At 46.0% G+C, this 20687-nt stretch overlaps 1 protein-coding gene and 2 pseudogenes across 2 annotated transcripts in view; 2 read left to right on the top strand and 1 right to left on the bottom strand.

Annotated features, from left to right (window-relative positions):
• Positions 1 to 20687, top strand: part of INTS11 (integrator complex subunit 11) — a 143116-nt gene that overhangs the window by 9495 nt on the left and 112934 nt on the right. The window contains exons 2-6 of one of the 2 annotated variants that reach the window (XM_063943029.1): positions 254 to 317; positions 1853 to 1950; positions 2068 to 2141; positions 12169 to 12397; positions 13676 to 13774. In XM_063943029.1, the coding sequence (XP_063799099.1) occupies positions 290 to 317; positions 1853 to 1950; positions 2068 to 2141; positions 12169 to 12397; positions 13676 to 13774 (528 nt within the window). In that variant the 5' untranslated portion in view covers positions 254 to 289. The remainder of the gene's footprint in view (positions 1 to 253; positions 318 to 1852; positions 1951 to 2067; positions 2142 to 12168; positions 12398 to 13675; positions 13775 to 20687) is intronic. The other variant, XM_063943030.1, reaches the window with a different exon arrangement.
• LOC134967912 (5S ribosomal RNA) lies at positions 14467 to 14585 on the bottom strand (annotated as a pseudogene).
• Positions 16606 to 16724, top strand: LOC134968360 (5S ribosomal RNA; annotated as a pseudogene).

Raw genomic sequence — 20687 nt, forward strand, 5'->3', positions numbered from 1 at the left:
ATTATTCGACATCATTGTGTGCAAGACAACATAATATTTAAACAATATTTTAACAACCATGGGATGCCCTCTTTGGCATGATACATCCCAATAAAACCTCAGATATTAGTATTTTATGGCCAAATGACGTGTCGTTAGTATGTTTAGGATATGTGGCCTCCACCACGAAAGGTATGATGAGCTCATCTCAACCTAGTTTTATTTCCTGTTCTTTGTCTTTTAACATATTCTAATAGTCGCTGCTTTCTTACAGTAGGATTGTAAATCACAGAAGACCCTTCATCTGAAAATGCCAGAGATTAAGGTTACCCCTTTAGGTAAGACCCTTACCTCGTCTGTCCTAAATAAACTGTCTGATTTCTTATACCCCTTTCACATCGCAAAAATAACCCAGTACAGGTTGAGTCTCCCTTATCCAAAATGCTTGGGACCAGAGGTTTTTTGGATATGGGATTTTTCCGTATTTTGGAATAATTGCATACCATAATGAGATATCATGGTGATGGGACCTAAATCTAAGCACAGAACGCATTTATGTTACATATATACCTTATACACACAACCTGAAGGTCATTTAATACAATATTTTTAATAACTTTGTGTATTAAACAAAGTTTGTGTACATTTAGACATCAAAAAACAAAGGTTTCACTATTTCACTCTCCCTCAAAAAAGTCCGTATTTCGGAATATTCCGTATTTTGGAATATATGGATATGGGATACTCAACCTGTATCGACCTGGCATTTTGTCGGGTCGACACGGGTCAGTGTGCGATGTGAAAGGAACCTTGGAGAATTCCCGGGTCGCCTGACCCGGTAATTCAACCCAGGTAATGAGAAGGGTTATTCCCAGGTTGAATACCGGGTCAGTGGCAGTGTAAACGGGTTCCTGGGTTGATGCGACCCGGGACCCGTTTACTACATAGGGAGAGGCGGTGTGGAGACGAGCTGATCTCTCAGCGCCACCTCCACCCCTGCTGCCAGCTCCACCCGTTTCCAATTCCCGGGTGGGATCTGGCATTGGAGATTTGAAAGGGGTATTATAGGTGCTGCACGGTGAGCAGGTGAATGCTTTGATTTAATTGAATTAGCACTGGTAGGGAAGAGAAGGTATTAGTAACAATGGGCATTACCTTCAGCTAAAAGAAATCTGTCCTAAATATAGATAATCCCCACACGTTGTAAAAGGCATGGATAACTTACTTACTGGAGCTTGTATTTACAATCACCACAAGATATTTACTGCAGTTATAATGCTCTGCCTCCCAAAGTAATTACAGTAAAGAGGTCAGTACTATTAAGGTGTTATATAGCTAGCAGTGACACAACTCTACATACTTCTGCTGTGTTTTACGATTTATGTTGTTGTATGCTTCTGTGCTCTTCAGCCATGTCCAAAACCCAGTTGCCAGCTAGATATTTGTGTCTAAGCCAAGAACCAGAAGAGCCGGATGCTACACAAATAAATATCTATCTGACAATATAATGGAGCAGAAGACAAACATGCAAAGAAAAAGCTTAAATAACATTTAGGAAGTTCTTGGAGTTCATGTATGATGCAATAAATAATACATGAAAGTTTTTCAAAGGTGGATGACCCCTTTAAATAAGGACAAAGATTTAGATCCTTGTGTTTCGTCTTCTAATAATTCCATCTTAACAAGAAGCAGAGTGGATGTGGAGTGTAACATGTTACTCCTATAAATTTGTAAGCTTGCAAAAAAGTCCTTCCTACCTCTGACTGTTATTACCCAGTTTTATTTTATCATTGTTTCCAATTGTAAAGTGCAACAGCATTTGTTGCGTTACATAAGAAACTGTTAATAAATAATAATACTCTCTGCTTGCCAGGCGCTGGGCAGGACGTTGGACGGAGCTGTATTTTGGTGTCTATAGGAGGAAAGAATGTGATGCTGGATTGCGGGATGCACATGGGGTACAATGATGACGTAAGTCCTGTGTGCTCTGTATTGTATGTGGGCTGAAGGGGGTTTAGTTACAGATCACTGCAGAGAGTAATGATGCTTTTAGTAATAACGTTACCACATTCTTCTATTTGTAAACAGCGGCGGTTCCCGGACTTTTCATACATCACACAGAATGGGCGTCTCACAGAGTTCCTAGACTGTGTTATTATCAGGTAACAGAGTGAGCACTTTATGAACAGCTTGATCTGGGAAGTCGTACCTTCATTAATTTGTGCTTGTGTTCGTTTTTTTTTTTTTTTTTAATTTCCTGATTACAAAAAAAATAATCTGTATTTCTGCAGCGGCATACACTTGGATTCCACAGGGAATAACATCAGGGTGTAGAGTTGGATCTTGATCCGAGGCACCAACCGGCTAAAGCTTTGACTGTTCCCAAGATGCACTGCACCGCCTACTCTATATCCCCGCCTCCAGGCACTGGAACTCTGTTTGTAAATTGGTGCCTGCAGTGCAGGCAGCTAACAGGGAGTGCTGCACTAGGCAGCCCTGAAAAGCGCTTTTCTGACCAGAAAGAAGACTTCAAGGGCCCCAGCATAGGCACTTGGAGCTATATGTCATACTGACATATCGTGCTGCAGCTCCCTCACCTCCCGCAGCAGCGCTGTATACTCCCGCGCCCTGGGTGCCGGATACTTACAGCGGAGGCGCTCTGGTCTCATTAGGTACACCACCACTGCTGCTCTCCTGGATCGCGTGGCCGCACTTACAGGGAGGAGGTAAGAGGGTCCCCCAGGTTGGACCCGCCGAAATCGCAATCCGGACGCGGTCCCAGGAGACGGACCGTGCCACTGGCGTGGACACTGTGGCCGTGCAGGGACCCACTATATCCATCAGGGCAGGAAGCACAGGTTGGATTTACTAAAATCCATTTATTACAGGCTCCATAGTACCTGGTGGTGAAGTCCAGCAGAGGGGATAAGTTGCTGACCTGTAGTCCCTCCCCCAGCCCCAGGTGTTCCCACCCTGGAGCTGCATCTCTCCCTCACTCCCTGTCAGCGTTTGGGCGCCATTACACAGAGCTGCGCTGATTCTGGGACACCTGGGCACTGTCCTTTGTAAAGCTGCCTGTCTCATCAGCGCTGTGCATTTACAGGACACTTAAGTATTCTACATGTCATTTAGACAGTGTTAGTTAAGAACAAGTGCATAACTGCAGGAATATTTAGTACAAGTATTCTGTGATATACATCCAGTGTTTACTGTGCATTGTTATATCTGTATACATACATAAGTTTCATGAAGTATTACTAGTCCAGTGCAGTCTTATAGTTGTAATAATTTAATAATTTCTGCATTGTACATGTGACTGGTGTGCCTATAGCTGCCGTGTGGTTTCCATTCCGTGTAACACGTCATATATATATATATATATATATATATATATATATATATATATATATATATATATATATATATATATATATATATATATATATATATATATATATATTCAGTAACCATATACCACTTAAATCCTCTGTTTGTGTTCTGCATTGGCAGTCACACTCCACAGGTGGTTTTTGTCAGTTACTGTGTCTGGCTATATTGTACTGTTACGCCCTAAGGCTACGTTTCCATATAATATCTGCTACACAGGGCGGGAGATCCGTGGCTGATCCTGCATCGTGCAGTGCTGACGTCGCTGATGTATCTGAGAAAAATATTCCAGCTGAGGGTCCAGGTAACGGTGGTTCTGCACCCCTCAGTCTGCCTGCAGCACCGGTGGCACACCAAGACCCACCTTGGGCTGCTTTTTTTAATTTACTGACTACGCTAGTAACGAGACTTGCGTCCTCTGTGGGACCTCCTGTGCCGTTACAGCCACATACTGTCCCTGTAGTTAATCCGCCATGGGCGGATACTCTGTCTACTCAGTTACAGCAATTAAATCAGTCTTTGGTTAAAAAAAGCCTAACCCTCGCCCTCCTAGGACCAAGGTGTCATCTAAGCGGGCCATTTCTTCCTCACAATCCACTCATGTTTCGGATACTTCATCCGATGAAGATGGGGTATATACTGATGCAGATGCTTCTGATGAGAAATCTACAACGCAGGTTGACGTTCCTGACCTATTAGAAGGTATCAAACTGATTCTTCAGATTGAGGATGAAACTGATCCTCCAGATACGTCTAAGAAACCTGGTAAGTTAAAATGTCAGAAGGTTACTAAATTTAGTTTTGCCACATTCTGACGACCATTAGGTTGACATACGTCCGGAATCCTGGGAGTCTCCAGGGAAGAAATTCTCCCTGTCTAAAAAGATGCTAGCTCGTTATCCCCTCTGCAGAGTGAAGTAAAAATTGGGAAACACCACCACCGGAGGACTCGCATGTAGCTCGTCTTGTGGTGTCTTCTACTCTGCCTGTCAGTACCGTCACCTCTCTAAAAGAACCGACGGATAAGCGCATGGAGGGTTGCTTGAAGTCTATTTACACCCTTGCGGGTGCTGTACATAGATACACTATGGGGTATATGCAATTAGCGGCGAATCGCGGCAAATTATCGGCCGTTTTTTAATTCGACACAATTCGACCGTCTAATTTCGGCAAGTGGGTGCCGAAATTGACCATATTCAATAAAAAACGGATTCGACAGTCCCGCTGACGAAAAACGGCCGATTTGACGGATTTTTCCGATTTTTAAAAATTGGGAAAAAACGGGGGGAAAAATTGCGTGGGGTCCCCCCTCCAAAGCATAACCAGCCTCGGGCTCTTCGAGCTGATCCTGGTTCTAAAAGTGCGGGGGAAAAATGGACAGGGGATCCCCCGTATTTTTAAAACCAGCACCGGGCTCTGCGCCTGGTGCTGGTGCAAAAAATACGGGGGACAAAACGAGCAGGGGTCCCCCGTATTTTATACACCAGCATCGGGCTCCACTAGCTGGACAGATAATGCCACAGCCGGGGGTCACTTTTATACAGTGCCCTGCGGCCGTGGCATTAAATATCCAACTAGTCACCCCTGGCTTGGGTATCCTGGGGGAGTGGGGACCCCTTCAATCAAGGGGTCCGTCCCCCCCCCCCCCAGCCACCCAAGGGCCAGGGGTGAAGCCCGAGGCTGTCCCCCCCCCCCCTCCCCCCCCATCCAAGGGCTGCGGATGGGGGGCTGATAGCCTTGAGAAAATGACAAGAATTTCCAGTAGTACTACAAGTGCCAGCATGCCTCCTCCGCAAGCTGTTACTTGGAGAACCACAAGTACCAGCATGCGGGAGAAAAACGGGCCCGCTGGTACCTGTAGTAGTACTACTGGGAAAAAAATACCCAAATAAAAACAGGACACAGCCCGACAGGAGTCACGTGGGGTCCCGGCACATTTGGGGAAAGGGGTCCCATGTGTAAACATGGGACCCCTTTCAGTCCGCTGGTCCGGGTTTGTCGTTTTATTTTTTTGCCAAGTACGTGGATTATCTCCCGGACACTGAATCAGGTGAGTCTAATTTTTTTCTCAGGTACCCCGGATCGTCGGAGACGAGACGTGCCAGTCGGCGGGTCAACATAGGTAAGTATGTGTGTGTCGACATGTGTGAAATAAAGTTTTACTGTCACGGTGTGTGTCTCCTGTTTTTATTTGGGTATTTATTTTACCAGTAGAACTACAGGTACCAGCGGGCCCGTTTTTCTCCCGCATGCTGGTACTTGTGGTTCTCCAAGTACCAGCTTGCGGGGGAGGCTTGCTGGGACTTGTAGTACTACTGGAAAAAACAATATTCTTTCACATTTCTCAAGGCTATCAGACCCCCATCCGCAGCCCTTGGATGGGGGGGACAGCCTCGGGCTTCACCCCTGGCTCTTGGGTGGCTGGGGGGGGGACCCCTTGATTGAAGGGGTCCCCACTCCCCCAGGGTACCCCGGCCAGGGGTGACGAGTTGGATATTTAATGCCACGGCCGCAGGGCACTGTATAAAAGTGACCCCCGGCTGTGGCATTATCTGTCCAGCTAGTGGAGCCCGATGCTGGTGTATAAAATACGGGGGACCCCTACTCTTTTTGTCCCCCGTATTTTTTGCACCAGCACCAGGCGCAGAGCCCGGTGCTGGTTTTAAAAATACGGGGGATCCCCTGTCCATTTTTTCACCGGATTATTAGAACCAGGACCAGCTCGAAGAGCCCGAGGCTGGTTATGCTTAGGAGGGGGGACCCCACGCAATTTTTTCCCGGGATTTTACCATTCCATCTAAAAAAAATAAAAAATAAAAATAATGTTTTTAAAAATATATAAATAATACTTGTGCCTCCAAAATAGACAAACCAAGTACCTAATCCCTTCTAATATAAATAGATATGCTATTACCAATAAAAAAAACACCCAAAAAAACATGTTTTAAATTTTTTTTATTAGTTTCACCCACCAAAGTGTGGCGGATTGAAAATGACGAATTTACTGTCTAAAAGCACTGTTGTCGAATTTCCAAACTTCAATTGAATATACTTTTGTCGAATTGCAGCATTTGTATCATTGCAGAAAAGTCGAATTTGTCAAAAGTCGAATTTTGAAAGTCCGTTTTTTTGACGGAAAGTACTGAATTGCATTGTTTTTTGGCGAAAAAGTCCCGTTTTTCGACAATTTCGGGAATTCGACCGCAATTGCATATACCCCTATAGCTGCTTCTTGGGCTGCAAAAGGTATTGAAGCCTGGGTTCAATCTGTTGAGGCAGAGCTACCTTTTGGATTTTTCCGATAATGCCAGACAGTGTCTTTCATATATTACCACATCCTCTCATTACATTCAGGAGGCGACCTCAGATGCTGGTGTTCTGGCGGCCAAAGTGTCTACTACGTCCATTATGGCTCACCGGATTCTGTGGATGCAGTCCTGGTCGGTAGACCTGGACTCTAAATAGACCTTGGAGGTGATCCCTTTTAAGGGAGACATCCTATTCGGGGAATATTTGAACAAGATTGTTGCTGATTTAGGGTCTGCTAAAACAGCATGTCTACCTGTACACAATGGGAGGCGGATCTGGGTCCCCTGTCTCAGTATACCTGGGATGATGCCCTGACTGCGGTTATCCAGGTCCTTGTCTCTACTGGAGAACCCATGGACGCATGCACTCCTACTGTTTGTTTGCTGGCAGCCATTGACGATGATGTTCTTGATTAAAAATATGCAACGTTATATTATCAACCTCCTGTATGCTAGCTAAAGTCTGTATAGCAAGACTGTGGATGTCTGCCAGCGATCCTAGAACTGCTGCCTGGATATCTATCACAAATGAGGTTGTCAAACATGAGAAATATGTCTATCTGTCTAGGCGTGCTGAGACAAAGTACTACAGTGTCTGGGAGAGGTGGCTAGACTTGCCATATTTACACCAATGAATGTATTTAAAACTGGATAGCGATAGGAATATGCTACAGTATATACCTAGTTGGACAACTTATTTTCTGTTATTAGATGTGTTCAAATGACCCTACTTATTACTATATGTTGCAGCTAGACACGTATTCTCAGAAAAATGACCATGCACGATGTATTGTTACTCAAAGACTTGTTTATTAATGACATTGTGAATGTTATCCATGTTATTGTTACTTGCAGTACAACTGTTTCACAGTAGATGCTTGTTGGGGGTGTTTATAGTTAAGTCATAATTGTAATGCATAAACAAAAACTTAATAAAAACCTTTGAATTTAAAAAAATGGCATGTCTACCAAGTACTAATCCTTCGGCTCCGAAGGCTAAAAGTACCTCCTTTCGTTCCTTTAGCCCTCCAAGTAAAGCAAAGGGTTAGGCGTACCTGAAACAGGCTCGCACTTCCAAAACCTCTAAGCCCAAACCTAAACGTTCTTGGGCTTCCCGTCAGCCTGCTTCCAAACCTGACAAGGCTGCTGCATGATGGGCCGGGCCTCCCCCGGGGGATCCCAGGGTAGGAGGCCGACTTCTGCGGTTCACCCAGGTATGGTTACAGACCACTTTAGACGCTTGGGTTAGGGAAGTCGTCACTCGCAGATACTCCATCTCTTTCAAGACACGTCCCCCCTCACAGGTTTTGCTCGACTGTTATCCCTTCGATCCGTTAAAGGCAAAAACTCAACGTTTGGTGGTGCATTCACTCCTGCACACGGGAGTGATAGTGCTGGTGCCTCTGTCTCAGAGAGGCAGGGGGTACTATTCAACGCTGTTCCTAGTCCCGAAGCAGAATGGGTCCTCCTGGCCCATTCTCAACCTCAAATCTTTGAACAAATTTGTGAAGGTATCCAAATTCCGTATGGAAACTCTTCGCTCTATTGTTCTGACTTTGGAGCTCAAGGATTTTATGGTATCCCTGGACATACAGGATGCTTACCTACACATACCTATTGCCGTATCGCATCAGCAGTATCAGCGGTTTGCTATTGGCAACCTACATTCTCAATTCCAAGCCTTGCCCTTTGGACTGACTACAGCTCCTCGGATCTACACCAAGGTCATGACAGTCATGACGGCCCTTCTCCGTCAGCAAGGTATCAGGATCCTGCCGTATCTGGACGATTTGCTGATCCTAGCGAACTCCACAGAGGTTCTCACACGTCATCTGGAACTGACGGTCCAATTCCTACAAGCACACGGGTCGCTCATCAATTGGAATAAATCCTCACTGGTCCCTTCTCAGAGCATGGTGCACCTGGGGGCATTACTGGACACACATAACCAACGTTTTTTCTTGTCTCCAGAGAAGGTCCTGAAGCTTCAGGACAGGATAAGATGCTTCCTCTCTCACCCACGAGGGTCGATGCATCGCAGAGTGTAAGTACTAGGCCTCATGGTGTCGGCTTTCGACATGGTAGAGTACGCTCAATTTCACTCTCGCCCTCTGCAGAAGCTAATCTTTGCCAGGTGGGACGGCCTGCCTCGCTGGATCAGATCTCGCATGATCTCCTTGACTCCGGAGGTTCGTCTGTCACTGAGCTGGTGGCTACAGGACCAACAATTGAGCAGGGGTTGTCCCTTCTGGATCTCCAACTGGGTCCTCCTAACAACGGATGCCAGTCTGCGGGGTTAGGGCGCGGTGTTTGTGCAACACTCTCTTCAGGGTCGGTGGACCAGGGAGGAGTCTCTCCTCCCGATTAAATATTCTGGAGTTGCGGGCAGTGTTCAATGCTCTGAAACTTGCCTTGCCTCTGGTACAGAACAGGCCTGTTCAAGTACAGTCGGACAATGCCACCATGGTGGCTTACACAAATCATCAAGGTGGCACGCAAAGCCGCATGGCAATGTTGGAAGTGTCAGAGATTCTTCATTGGACGGAACGCCACCTGCCAGCCATATCGGCAGTGTTCATTCCGGGGGTCCTCTACTGGAAAGAGGACTTCCTCCGTTACCAGGACATACATGCCGGAGAGTGGAGCCTTCATCCAGAAGTATTTCAACTCCTAGTGAACAAGTGGGGCCTACCAGATGTAGACCTGATGGCGTACCGACACAATCACAAGGTTCCGGTCTTCGGAGCAAAGACAAGGGATCCTCAAGCAGCGTTCGTGGATGCACTGGCAATTCCATGGAACTTTCGGCTGCCGTACGTGTTCCCTCCGGTGTCACTCCTGCCCAGGGTAATAAGGAAATTCAAGCAAGAAGGAGGAATACTACTTCTAATCACTCCAGCGTGGCCCAGACGGCATTGGTTCTCAGACCTGCAGGATCTCTCGATAGAGCGTCCTCTTCTGCTTCCGTAATGCCCAGACCTCCTCGTTCAGGGCCCTTGTGTCTACCTGGATCTGGCCTGACTGGCTTTGACGGCGTGGCTCTTGAAGCTTCACTGTTGAGAGCCAAAGGATTTTCTGAGGCACTCATTCAAACTATATTGAAAGCCCCGTAAACCAGCTTCGGCTCGAATTTATTATAGGGTCTGGAATTCTTACTTCACCTGGTGTGCGGCTAAGAATTACAATATATTCAAGTTCAGTATTTCCAAACTTAGGCCATTGTCTGTCCTCCCTCAAGGTTCATATCTCTGCCTTGTCGGTGTGGTTTCAGAGAAAGATTGCATCTCTGCCTGACATTCACACTTTCACTCAGGGTGTTTTACGGATTCAACCTCCGTATGTCCTTCCTGTGGCTCCATGGGATTTGTCTGTTGTTCTGATTGCCCTGCAAGAGTCTCTCTATTTGAGCCTCTGGAGTCTGTGGACCTTAAATGGCTTAGGCTTAAGGTTTTATTTTTGCTGGCTATTGCCTCTGCTCGACGAGTTTCAGACTTGGGTGCCTTGCCATTTCGGTCACCCTTTCTGATTTTTCACCATGACCGTGCAGTTCTTAGAACTCGCCCTGGTTATCTACCTAAGGTGGTGTCATCTTTCCACCTTAACCAAGAGATTGTGGTTCCGGCCTTTATCTCTCCTGGTTTGTCCTCCAAAAAGCGGTCTTTATGTCGTACAGGCTCTACGTATATATGTAGAAATGACTTTCTCTAACAGGAGATCAGATTCTCTTTGTTATTTTTGGTTTTCACAAATGTGGCTGGCCTACAAATAAGCAGACCTTGGGCAGATGGATTAGAATGAAGATTGCACAAGCTTATGCGCAGGATGGACTCTCAGCTCCTGCTGCTATCAAGGCCCATTCTACTCTGTCTGTTGGACCTTCTTGGGTGGCCCGCCGTGTCGCGTCCTCTGAACCATAGTGCAAGGCGGCTACGTGGTCCTCCGTGAACACATTTATCGGGTTCTATGCCTTTGATCCTTCCGCCTCCAAGGAGCGGTCTTTGGATGTGGTACAGGCTCTCCGTATCTATGTGAAGAGTACCGCCTCCCTTAGGAGATCTGATTCTCGCTTTTGTCCTTTTGGTTTTCACAAATGTGGCCGGCCTGCGAATAAGCTGACCTTGGCCAGATTGATTATTATAATAATAAACACTGAACGTATATGAAATGCAACAGTGCACAGGGTGGTATAATAATAAATCACAGATGGTATGTAAATGCAACAATGCACAGGGTGATATAAGCAACTTAACCGACTATAAATGCAACAATGCACAAGGTAGTAACAATAATTAAATAAATGCGGAAGGCAAGACTCTGTGTGGAAGATCCACAGAAAAACCTGAATTCTAGGAGAGCTGGTTCAAATCGGGAAAATGCACAAGGCAGGGTATCCGAATTTCAGGAGTTCACAGGGCTGATTGGTTCTCGCATGTAGCAGAAACTATCGCCAGCAGATTGGGAGTGACCAAGAAGGGAATTTATATGTGGCTGCTCCAATCAGCCCCAGGAATCCAGAGAGGTAATGATTAAAGTAGAAGACGTGCAGCTGGACAGCTAGACACGCAGAGGCAAACTATTAATTATGCAGCAGCTGAGGCTGAACATAGGGATACATGCAGGAATCTAGCTGCTGGAATGAAGTAACACAGATGCGCCGCTAGCAGCTTGTAACAATAGTGATACCTACTAGTCTTCTGGTGCTTTTGGTGTGTGGGTCTGAATGGCGCCTTCAGTTCCCCATTTCGCTATTAATATGATGTAAGGGTTTTATATGTCAGCTCTTTGTATTGTATGTGAAAGTGTTGCATGGCTTCCCTGGTCCTGAAGCCACTGAGTCAATTATTCTATATTTTTAAATGCTACTGTATATTTCTTTAATATCCTCATTACATGGGATTATGTTTGTATGTATATGTTATTCTCTGGTTTAGTAAGCACTGGCTGTGTCTCGATATGCTGTTCAATAGATAGATTAGACTTGATGGTTCGCGGATTTTGTATATTTACTCCATGCGGCTTTTTCAAACTGAGGTCTGGCGGGTGGGGTTTGGGGTTTAGACAGGGGCGTAGCCTAACACTACTTTTAGGGCCAGAACTCCTCAGCCAGCCCCTCTACCCAACGTCATGGCAGTGTCCCCTGAGGAATAGATTTTACGGTTAGTTCTAAAATCAAATAATTTATTAAAGCAATTGATGAGAGATGTAGGGGGATTTACAGAAAAATCTAACGGCTCCTTTATATTCTGATTATACGTACCTATGCTAGCATACAGTACAACATAGTTCCCTCTCTCCTACTGCTATATGCTTTTTTGTTCACTTACCAGAGTATCACCATACAGTATTGTGAAATAATTTGATACTGCATCTCATTAAATTCACAGAGAAAACGTAATTCTCCCTTATTTAATTTGGCAGTGGAATAAATAGGTACTTTTAATGACTAATGAATTGGTTGTTCTACATTATGATAAGCATTACATGTCTCCACCAGCCACTTTCACCTGGACCACTGTGGAGCGCTGCCATACATGAGTGAGATGGTTGGCTTTGATGGACCCATTTACATGACTCACCCCACTAAAGCCATCTGTCCCATCCTGCTGGAAGATTATAGAAAGATCACTGTAGACAAGAAAGGGGAAACAAACTTCTTCACCTCCCAAATGATTAAAGACTGTATGAAGAAAGTGGTGGCTGTTAATCTTCACCAAACTGTACAGGTGAGAGAGAATCTGAGTAACATGCTCCCTGAGGGGCTATGTCCACCTGCTAAACGTATATCGGGGGTCATTCCGACCCGTTCGCTTGCTGCGTTTTCAAGCAGCAGAGCGAACGGGTCCCTGCTGCGCATGCGCCTGCGAATGCGGGCCGGCCAACAGCCGTAGCAGTTGATTGAAAGGCAGAGGCGATCGATGGGCGGGAGGGGGCGAAACGGCGGCGTTTGGCCGCCGTTTCGTAGGCGCGGTCCGGCCAACGCAGGCGTGGCCAGACCGAACGGGGGCGGGCCGCAGCGGCTGCGTGACGTCATACGCAGCCGCTGCGGGCCAGGGAGCGAGGAGTAGCTCCCGGCCAGCTCGCTAAAGCTGCGCTGGCCGGGAGCTACTCCTGAAGTGCAAAGGCACCGCCGCTGTACGATGCCTTTGCACTTCTGCGAGGGGGGCCGGATTGACATGCGGGGCGGACTAGCCCCGTGGTGGGCATTCCTCTGCATGTCAGGAAAGATGATCGTAGCTGTGCAAAATTTTGCACAGCTACAACAACAATTCGGAATGACCCCCATTGTTAGTAAGCTTCACAGAACTTTATCAGGATAAAAACGCACATATCTCCTGCATATACCATTGCTGACATTTTCCCTTCCCCCATGACTTATACATTTTTTAACTGTTGCAAAATGGTTTCTCCTTTGTGGATCAACTTATATTTGATTAGGTTTTAATAGCAAATGTGTCATTGAATGGTTAAATATTAGCCTATAGGGCTCCTTTCTACCATAGCAAACTGTGCAAAAGCCCTGACAAGTGACTCAAATTCCATCACCCTTTTAACCACTTAACTGACGATTTTCCCTTCAAAACTGTTAATAACATTGTTTTTTTTAAATTTTATTTTATTTAATAAAGTTTAAAAAGTATTCTTCTAAATAGTTAAACATTATACAGGTATTATGCACATCTGCAGAATGGATCTCCTCGTCATAACGGGGGGACAGGGTGGGACAGTGTAGTCGCATGAAATCTGACCATGCCAGTTAAGTTAACAATGTACTGTCCCCTTTCCCCCAATAGTCCATCTACTTTGGCAGACTATGCTCACCACCCCTGGCAGAAACTACCCTCTGCACTTGGGATACCGCTGCCTCCTATTTTATGTTCTGGGCCACACCCTTTTTTCTTTCGTCTATGGATTACCTTTTAAAACAGAAAATAGTCCATTTATCTTTCACTTTTTTTTTTCTTTCTTGAATGTCCATACATTTTCTTCTGACTCTTTTTCAGGTTGATGATGAGTTGGAAATTAAGGCCTACTATGCCGGCCACGTCTTGGGAGCTGCAATGTTTCAGATTAAAGTAGGCTCTGAGTCTGTCGTTTATACCGTGAGTATACTACACTGTACCCTGGGATATTTTTTTTTGGGGGGGGGGTTTGCGGAAAGAAGACCGTTTTTGTCTCTCTGGGGCACACTTTAAATCTAATGGTGAAATATATTATATTAAGCAGTAAGTATAGGTTACACAGTGGATATGAATTTAATTTAAAACTTAACTTTTTTTAATTCATGTAGACATTTTTTTTTCTAAACAGATAACAAAAAAATTCTGTGAAAATATTAAAATATTATTAAATATATTGCTCACTCGTGATCAGTTAGGTGATCTATTGCTTCTGTGCACACCTACTGTATCCAAGGTGAGTACAATCAAACGTTTATCAGAGCAAAAATGTCTATTTTTTCAGCTTATGAGATGTGTATGCATGCTCATAAGAGAGGCACAGAAAACAGACTTGATGACTCCGAACTCCTACAGGGTAACCAGTTGAGTTAACATTTGGTACAGTGTAACATCCATACTTGGGGAAGTGGTAAAAATTGGGTGCTTAAATTATGCCCCACTTATATTCGAAAGAGTGTAAGAGAGTATTAGAGAACCAGTCACTTCTGCTTTGGCCCGTCTGTTACCATCGAATGGGCAATGAGAGAATGTTTGCGCCCAGATAATTTGGTTGTGAAGAAAGTAAAGTACACTTCTGCTTTCCTGGGTACGGGAATGGATTGCACTACCCCTTAATACTACAGTGCCTGGTATTCCCAGAAGGTCTCCCTTTCTGGTACTGACCAAGCCCAGCACTGCTTGGCTTCCAATATCAGATGAGATCGGGCATATCCAGTGCGGTATGACTGTAGATAATTGGTAGAGAATATTGGTTCGCATGCAGGAGTACCCAAATTGGATGAGAGAGTGTTATGGAGTGAAGAGAAGTATTTAGAAAGTAAGGTAAGTATTGGAACTGAGTGTTCGAAAAGTAAGGTAAGTATTAGACCTGACAAATCAGGATTAGGAAAGAAGGTAAGTATTGCACTTCTTTTGCAGTCCAGTACATCCTACCTGACCCTCTCCATGAGGGAGAAAATGCTCTGTTCCTGGACTTTCCTGGTAATGTATGATTGCCATCACCTGTGGTGAGCTAGTTAATTGATAAGAAAGGTGTTTCACCACAGGTGATGGCAATCATACATTACCAGGAAAGTTCAGGAACAGAGTATTTTCTCCCTCATGGAGAGGGTCAGGTAGGCAAGTATGGTCCACTAAGAAGCCTCTGTTGCTATAATGCGCATTGCAGAGGACAGTCCTTAATTGTGGCTGAGAGAGTGCAGGAGGAGATCTATACGAGGTTCTCATTGGCCCAACAGCTTGTTAATCCCCCGGAACCTCCCCCAGCTTCACCCTCAACGGATTGGTCAGCACAGCAGTAAAGAACCATGCACGGAGGGCTGTCTGATCAGACGATCAGGTGAACAAGCTCCTCTTAGCGAAACGCCCCACTTCCGGGATCTCTAGGACGGCGCTCCGGCAGGCTTGACTCCTTTCTCCATTGCGCAGTCAGCACGGAAAATCTCTCCCCAGCTGCTCCTAGCAGACCTCCATACAGGACTCTAATCCCCGGGTCACCACCTACTATACACAGCGACAGCGGGAACCCGCCCACTCCATCTTGTGTCTGCACACAGGAAGAACTGAATACAGGGCTTCTCAGGGTATAAGAACACCGGCAACTTCTGGTATTGTTTGAACAGACACTACAGTTGTATAGTTGTTTGTGCCCACCAGTGATCCCGCCGGGAACTAGCACTGCCCAGACCACTTAAGCAAATATATCTATTGAAACCTGGGCAACATAACAGTACATGGGATTGTCACCTGGTGTGGATCTCTGCAGCATCTGGGGATATATTCTGAGCCTTGCCTACAACAATATGCTGTCTTGGAAGCTATATTGATATGTGATAAGCAACAATGTATTGTGTGTTACTTACACCTCCATACAAATAGCATTTAGACGCTCCATGTAGGTATGTGTATATATGTATATACATATATTTTTCTTGTTCTAAACTTCAGAGATTACTTCACTACAGCTAATATTTTACACCGTGCTACCTTTGACACTATATACTATTCAGTGTCCAATTACATATGACACAGTACACTACTACTTTTTGCTATATATGAATTCAGTGTTTGTAGATATATGCACATTAATGCACTTTATGGTAACCATTTTTGAGTACTTCCTTCTGTCAGTGAATATTATCCTGGCAGATAATCATCCATGATTTTTTCCTTCTGATGGGGTTCAAAGAACCAATATAGCAATATCCATCTGTCAGTAAGCATTATCCTGATTAACAAATTTTAACATTATCCAGAATTGCACTATTGTTCTTTCTAATGTGGTTTTAAGAACCAATGGAATAATGTATGTATACTGAGTAATAGGCACCTGCTTGGATTTACCAGGCTTATATTTATTGCCCCGGGCAATTTGATGAACTAAGTGGATCTCTTGGGAAGAGTACCATAGGATTTGAAGGAATTACACTGATTTCTTGGGTGTCTAGTGACATTTTCTTACATAGCTCCAGATTCTTATGTTTCATCTTCCACCCCTCCTGCACTCTCTCATCTACAATTAAGGACTGTCCTCTGCAATGCACATTATAGCAACAGAGGCTTCCTAGCGGACATCAGAAGTGCAATACTTACCTTCTTTCCTAATCCTGATTTGTCAGGTCTAATACTTGCCTTACTTTTCGAACACTCAGTTCCAATACTTACCTTACTTTCTAAATACTTCTCTTCACTCCATAACACTCTCTCATCCAATTTGGGTACTCCTGCATGCAAACCAATATTCTCTATCAATTATCTACAGTCATACCACACTGGATATGCCCGATCTCATCTGATATTGGAAGCCAAGCAGTGCTGGGCTTGGTCAGTACCAGAAAGGGAGACCTTCTGGGAATACCAGATACTGTAAGGGATAGTGCAATTCATTCCCGTACCCAGGAAAGCAGAAGTGTACTTTACTTTCTTCACAACCAAATTATCTGGGCGCAAACATTCTCTCATTGCCCATTCGATGGTAACAGATGGTCCAAAGCAGAAGTGACTGGTTCTCTAATACTCTCTTACACTCTTTCGAATATAAGTGGGGCATAACTTAAGCACCCAATTTTTACCACTTCCCCAAGTATGGATGTTACACTGTACCAAATGTTAACTCAACTGGTTACCCTGTAGGAGTTTGGAGTCATCAAGCCTGTTTTCTGTTCCTCTCTTATGAGTATGCACACACATCTCATAAGCTGATTGAGGGAACTGAAAAGACATTTTCTCTAACGTCCTAGTGGATGCTGGGGACTCCGTAAGGACCATGGGGAATAGACGGGCTCCGCAGGAGACAGGGCACTTTAAGAAAGAATTAGGATACTGGTGTGCACTGGCTCCTCCCTCTATGTCCCTCCTCCAGACCTCAGTTTTTAATCTGTGCCCGGACGAGCTGGGTGCACCTTAGTGAGCTCTCCTGAGCTTGCTAAAAAGAAAGTATTTTGTTAGGATTTTTTATTTTCAGAGAGATCTGCTGGCAACAGACTCTCTGCTACGTGGGACTGAGGGGAGAGAAGCAGCCCTACTCACTAGAAGATGGGTCCTGCTTCTTAGGCTACTGGACACCATTAGCTCCAGAGGGATCGTACACAGGAACGCACCCTTGGTCGTCCGATCCCGGAGCCGCGCTGCCGTCCCCCTCGCAGAGCCAGAAGACAGAAGCCGGCGTGAGAAGCAGGAAGACTTTGAAATCGGCAGCAGAAGACTCCAGTCTTCATATGAGGTAGCGCACAGCACTGCAGCTGTGCGCCATTGCTCCCACACTAAACCCACACACTCCAGTCACTGTAGCGTGCAGGGCGCAGGGGTGGGCGCCCTGGGCAGCAATTGGGAACCTCTTGGCAAAAAGCAGCATATATACAGTTGAGCACTGTATATATGCATGAGCCCCCGCCATTATTTTACACACAAAACGCGGGACAGAAGCCCGCCGCTGAGGGGGCGGGGCTTCTTCCTCCGCACTCACCAGTGCCATTTTTTCTCCACAGCTCCGCTGAGAGGAAGCTCCCCAGGCTCTCCCCTGCAGAATCACGGTAGAAAGAGGGTGAAAAGAGAGGGGGGGGGGGGCACATAAATTTGGCGTAAAAACAGTATATACAGCAGCTACTGGGTTAACACTAAGTTACTGTATGATTCCTGGGTCATATAGCGCTGGGGTGTGTGCTGGCATACTCTCTCTCTCTCTCTGTCTCTCCAAAAGGCCTTGTGGGGGAACTGTCTTCAAATAGAGCATCCCCTGTGTGTGTGTGGTGTGTCGGTACGCGTGTGTCGGCATGTTTGACGAGGAAGGCTATGTGGAAATAGAGTGGGTACAAATGAATGTGGGGTCGCCGCCGACGGCGTCGACACACGATTGGATGGATATGTGGAAGGTTTTAAATGATAATGTTAATTCCTTGCATAAAAGGTTGGATAAAGCTGAAGCCTTGGGACAGTCAGGATCTCAACCCATGCCTGATCCTACAGCGCAGAGGCCGTCAGGGTCTCAGAAGCGCCCACTATCCCAAATTGTTGACACAGATATCGACACGGATTCTGACTCCAGTGTCGATGGCGATGATGCAAAGTTGCAGCCTAAAATGGCTAAAGCCATCTGCTACATGATTATAGCAATGAAAGATGTGTTACACATCACAGAGGAAACCCCAGTCCCTAACGAGGGTTTATATGTATGGGGAAAAAAGGCAAGAGGTGACCTTTCCCCCTTCACATGAGTTAAATGAGTTATGTGAAAGGGCTTGGGAATCTCCAGATAGGAAACGGCAGATTTCCAAACTGATGCTTATGGCGTATTCTTTCCCGCCAACGGACAGGTTACGCTGGGAATCCTCCCCTAGGGTAGACAAAGCTTTAACACGCTTATCCAAGAGGGTAGCCCTGCCGTCACAGGATGCGGCCACCCTAAAAGATGTTGCAGATAGAAAGCAGGAGGGTATCCTGAGGTCCATTTATACACATTCAGGTACCCTACTAAGGCCGGCAATTGCGTCGGCCTGGATGTGTAGTGCTGTAGCAGCATGGACAGATACCTTATCTGAGGAACTTGATACCTTGGACAAGGATACTATAGTACTGACCCTGGGGCATATAAAAGACGCTGTCCTATATATGAGAGATGCCCAAAGAGACATTAGCCTACTGGGCTCTAGAATAAATGCAATGTCGATTTCTGCCAGAAGGGTCCTGTGGACTCGGCAATGGACAGGCGATGCCGACTCCAAAAGGCACTTGGAGGTTTTACCTTACAAGGGTGAGGAATTGTTTGGGGACGGTCTCTCGGACCTGGTCTCCACAGCTACAGCTGGAAAGTCAAATTTTTTGCCATATATTCCCTCACAACCTAAGAAAGCACCGTATTACCAAATGCAGTCCTTTCGATCACAAAAAGGCAAGAAAGTCCGAGGTGCGTCCTTTCTTGCCAGAGGCAGGGGTAGAGGAAAGAAGCTGCACAATACAGCTAGTTCCCAGGAACAGAAGTCCTCCCCGGCTTCCACTAAATCCACCGCATGACGCTGGGGCTCCACAGGTGGAGCCAGGCCCGGTGGGGGCGCGTCTCCGAAATTTCAGCCACAAGTGGGTTCACTCACAGGTGGATCCCTGGGCTATAGAGATTGTGTCTCAGGGATACAAGCTGGAATTCGAAGTGATGCCCCCTCACCGTTACCTAAAATCGGCCCTGCCAGCTTCCCCCATAGAGAGGGAAATAGTGTTAGCTGCAATTCACAAATTGTATCTCCAGCAGGTGGTGGTAAAGGTTCCCCTCCTTCAACAGGACTGGGTTACTATTTGACAATGTTTGTGGTACCGAAACCGGACGGTTCGGTCAGACCCATATTGAATTTAAAATCCCTGAACATATACCTGAAAAGGTTCAAGATGGAATCGCTCAGAGCGGTCATCGCAAGCCTGGAGGAGGGGTATTTTATGGTGTCTCTGGACATAAAGGATGCTTACCTTCATGTCCCCATTTATCCACATCATCAGGAGTACCTCAGGTTTGTGGTACAGGATTGTCATTACCAATTCCAGACGTTACCGTTTGGTCTGTCCACGGCACCGAGAATATTTACCAAGGTAATGGCAGAAATGATGGTGCTCCTGCGAAAGCAAGGAGTCACAATTATCCCATACTTGGACGATCTCCTCATAAAGGCGAGGTCAAGAGAGCAGTTGCTGATCAGCGTAGCACGCTCTCGGGAAGTGTTACAACAGCACGGCTGGATTCTGAATATTCCAAAGTCGCAGCTGATTCCTACAACGCGTCTGCCCTTCCTGGGCATGATTCTGGACACAGACCAGAAGAAGGTTTTTCTCCCGACGGAGAAGGCTCAGGAACTCATGACACTGGTCAGAGACCTCTTAAAACCGAAACAGGTGTCGGTGCATCACTGCACGCGAGTCCTGGGAAAGATGGTGGCGTCATATGAGGCCATTCCCTTCGGCAGGTTCCATGCGAGGACCTTTCAGTGGGATCTGTTAGACAAGTGGTCTGGATCGCATCTACAGATGCATCGGCTGATCACCCTATCCCCCAGGGCCAGGGTGTCTCTTCTGTGGTGGCTGCAGAGTGCTCAGCTTCTCGAAGGCCGCAGATTCGGCATTCAGGACTGGGTCCTGGTGACCACGGATGCAAGCCTCCGAGGGTGGGGGGCAGTCACACAGGGAAGAAATTTCCAGGGTCTGTGGTCAAGTCAGGAGACTTGCCTTCACATCAATATCCTGGAACTAAGGGCCATATACAACGCCCTAAGTCAAGCGGAAACCCTGCTTCGCAACCAATCGGTGCTGATTCAATCGGACAACATCACCGCAGTGGCTCATGTAAACCGCCAAGGTG

This window comes from Pseudophryne corroboree, chromosome 10, assembly GCF_028390025.1.
Source record: "Pseudophryne corroboree isolate aPseCor3 chromosome 10, aPseCor3.hap2, whole genome shotgun sequence".
NCBI classification, from domain to species: domain Eukaryota; kingdom Metazoa; phylum Chordata; class Amphibia; order Anura; family Myobatrachidae; genus Pseudophryne; species Pseudophryne corroboree.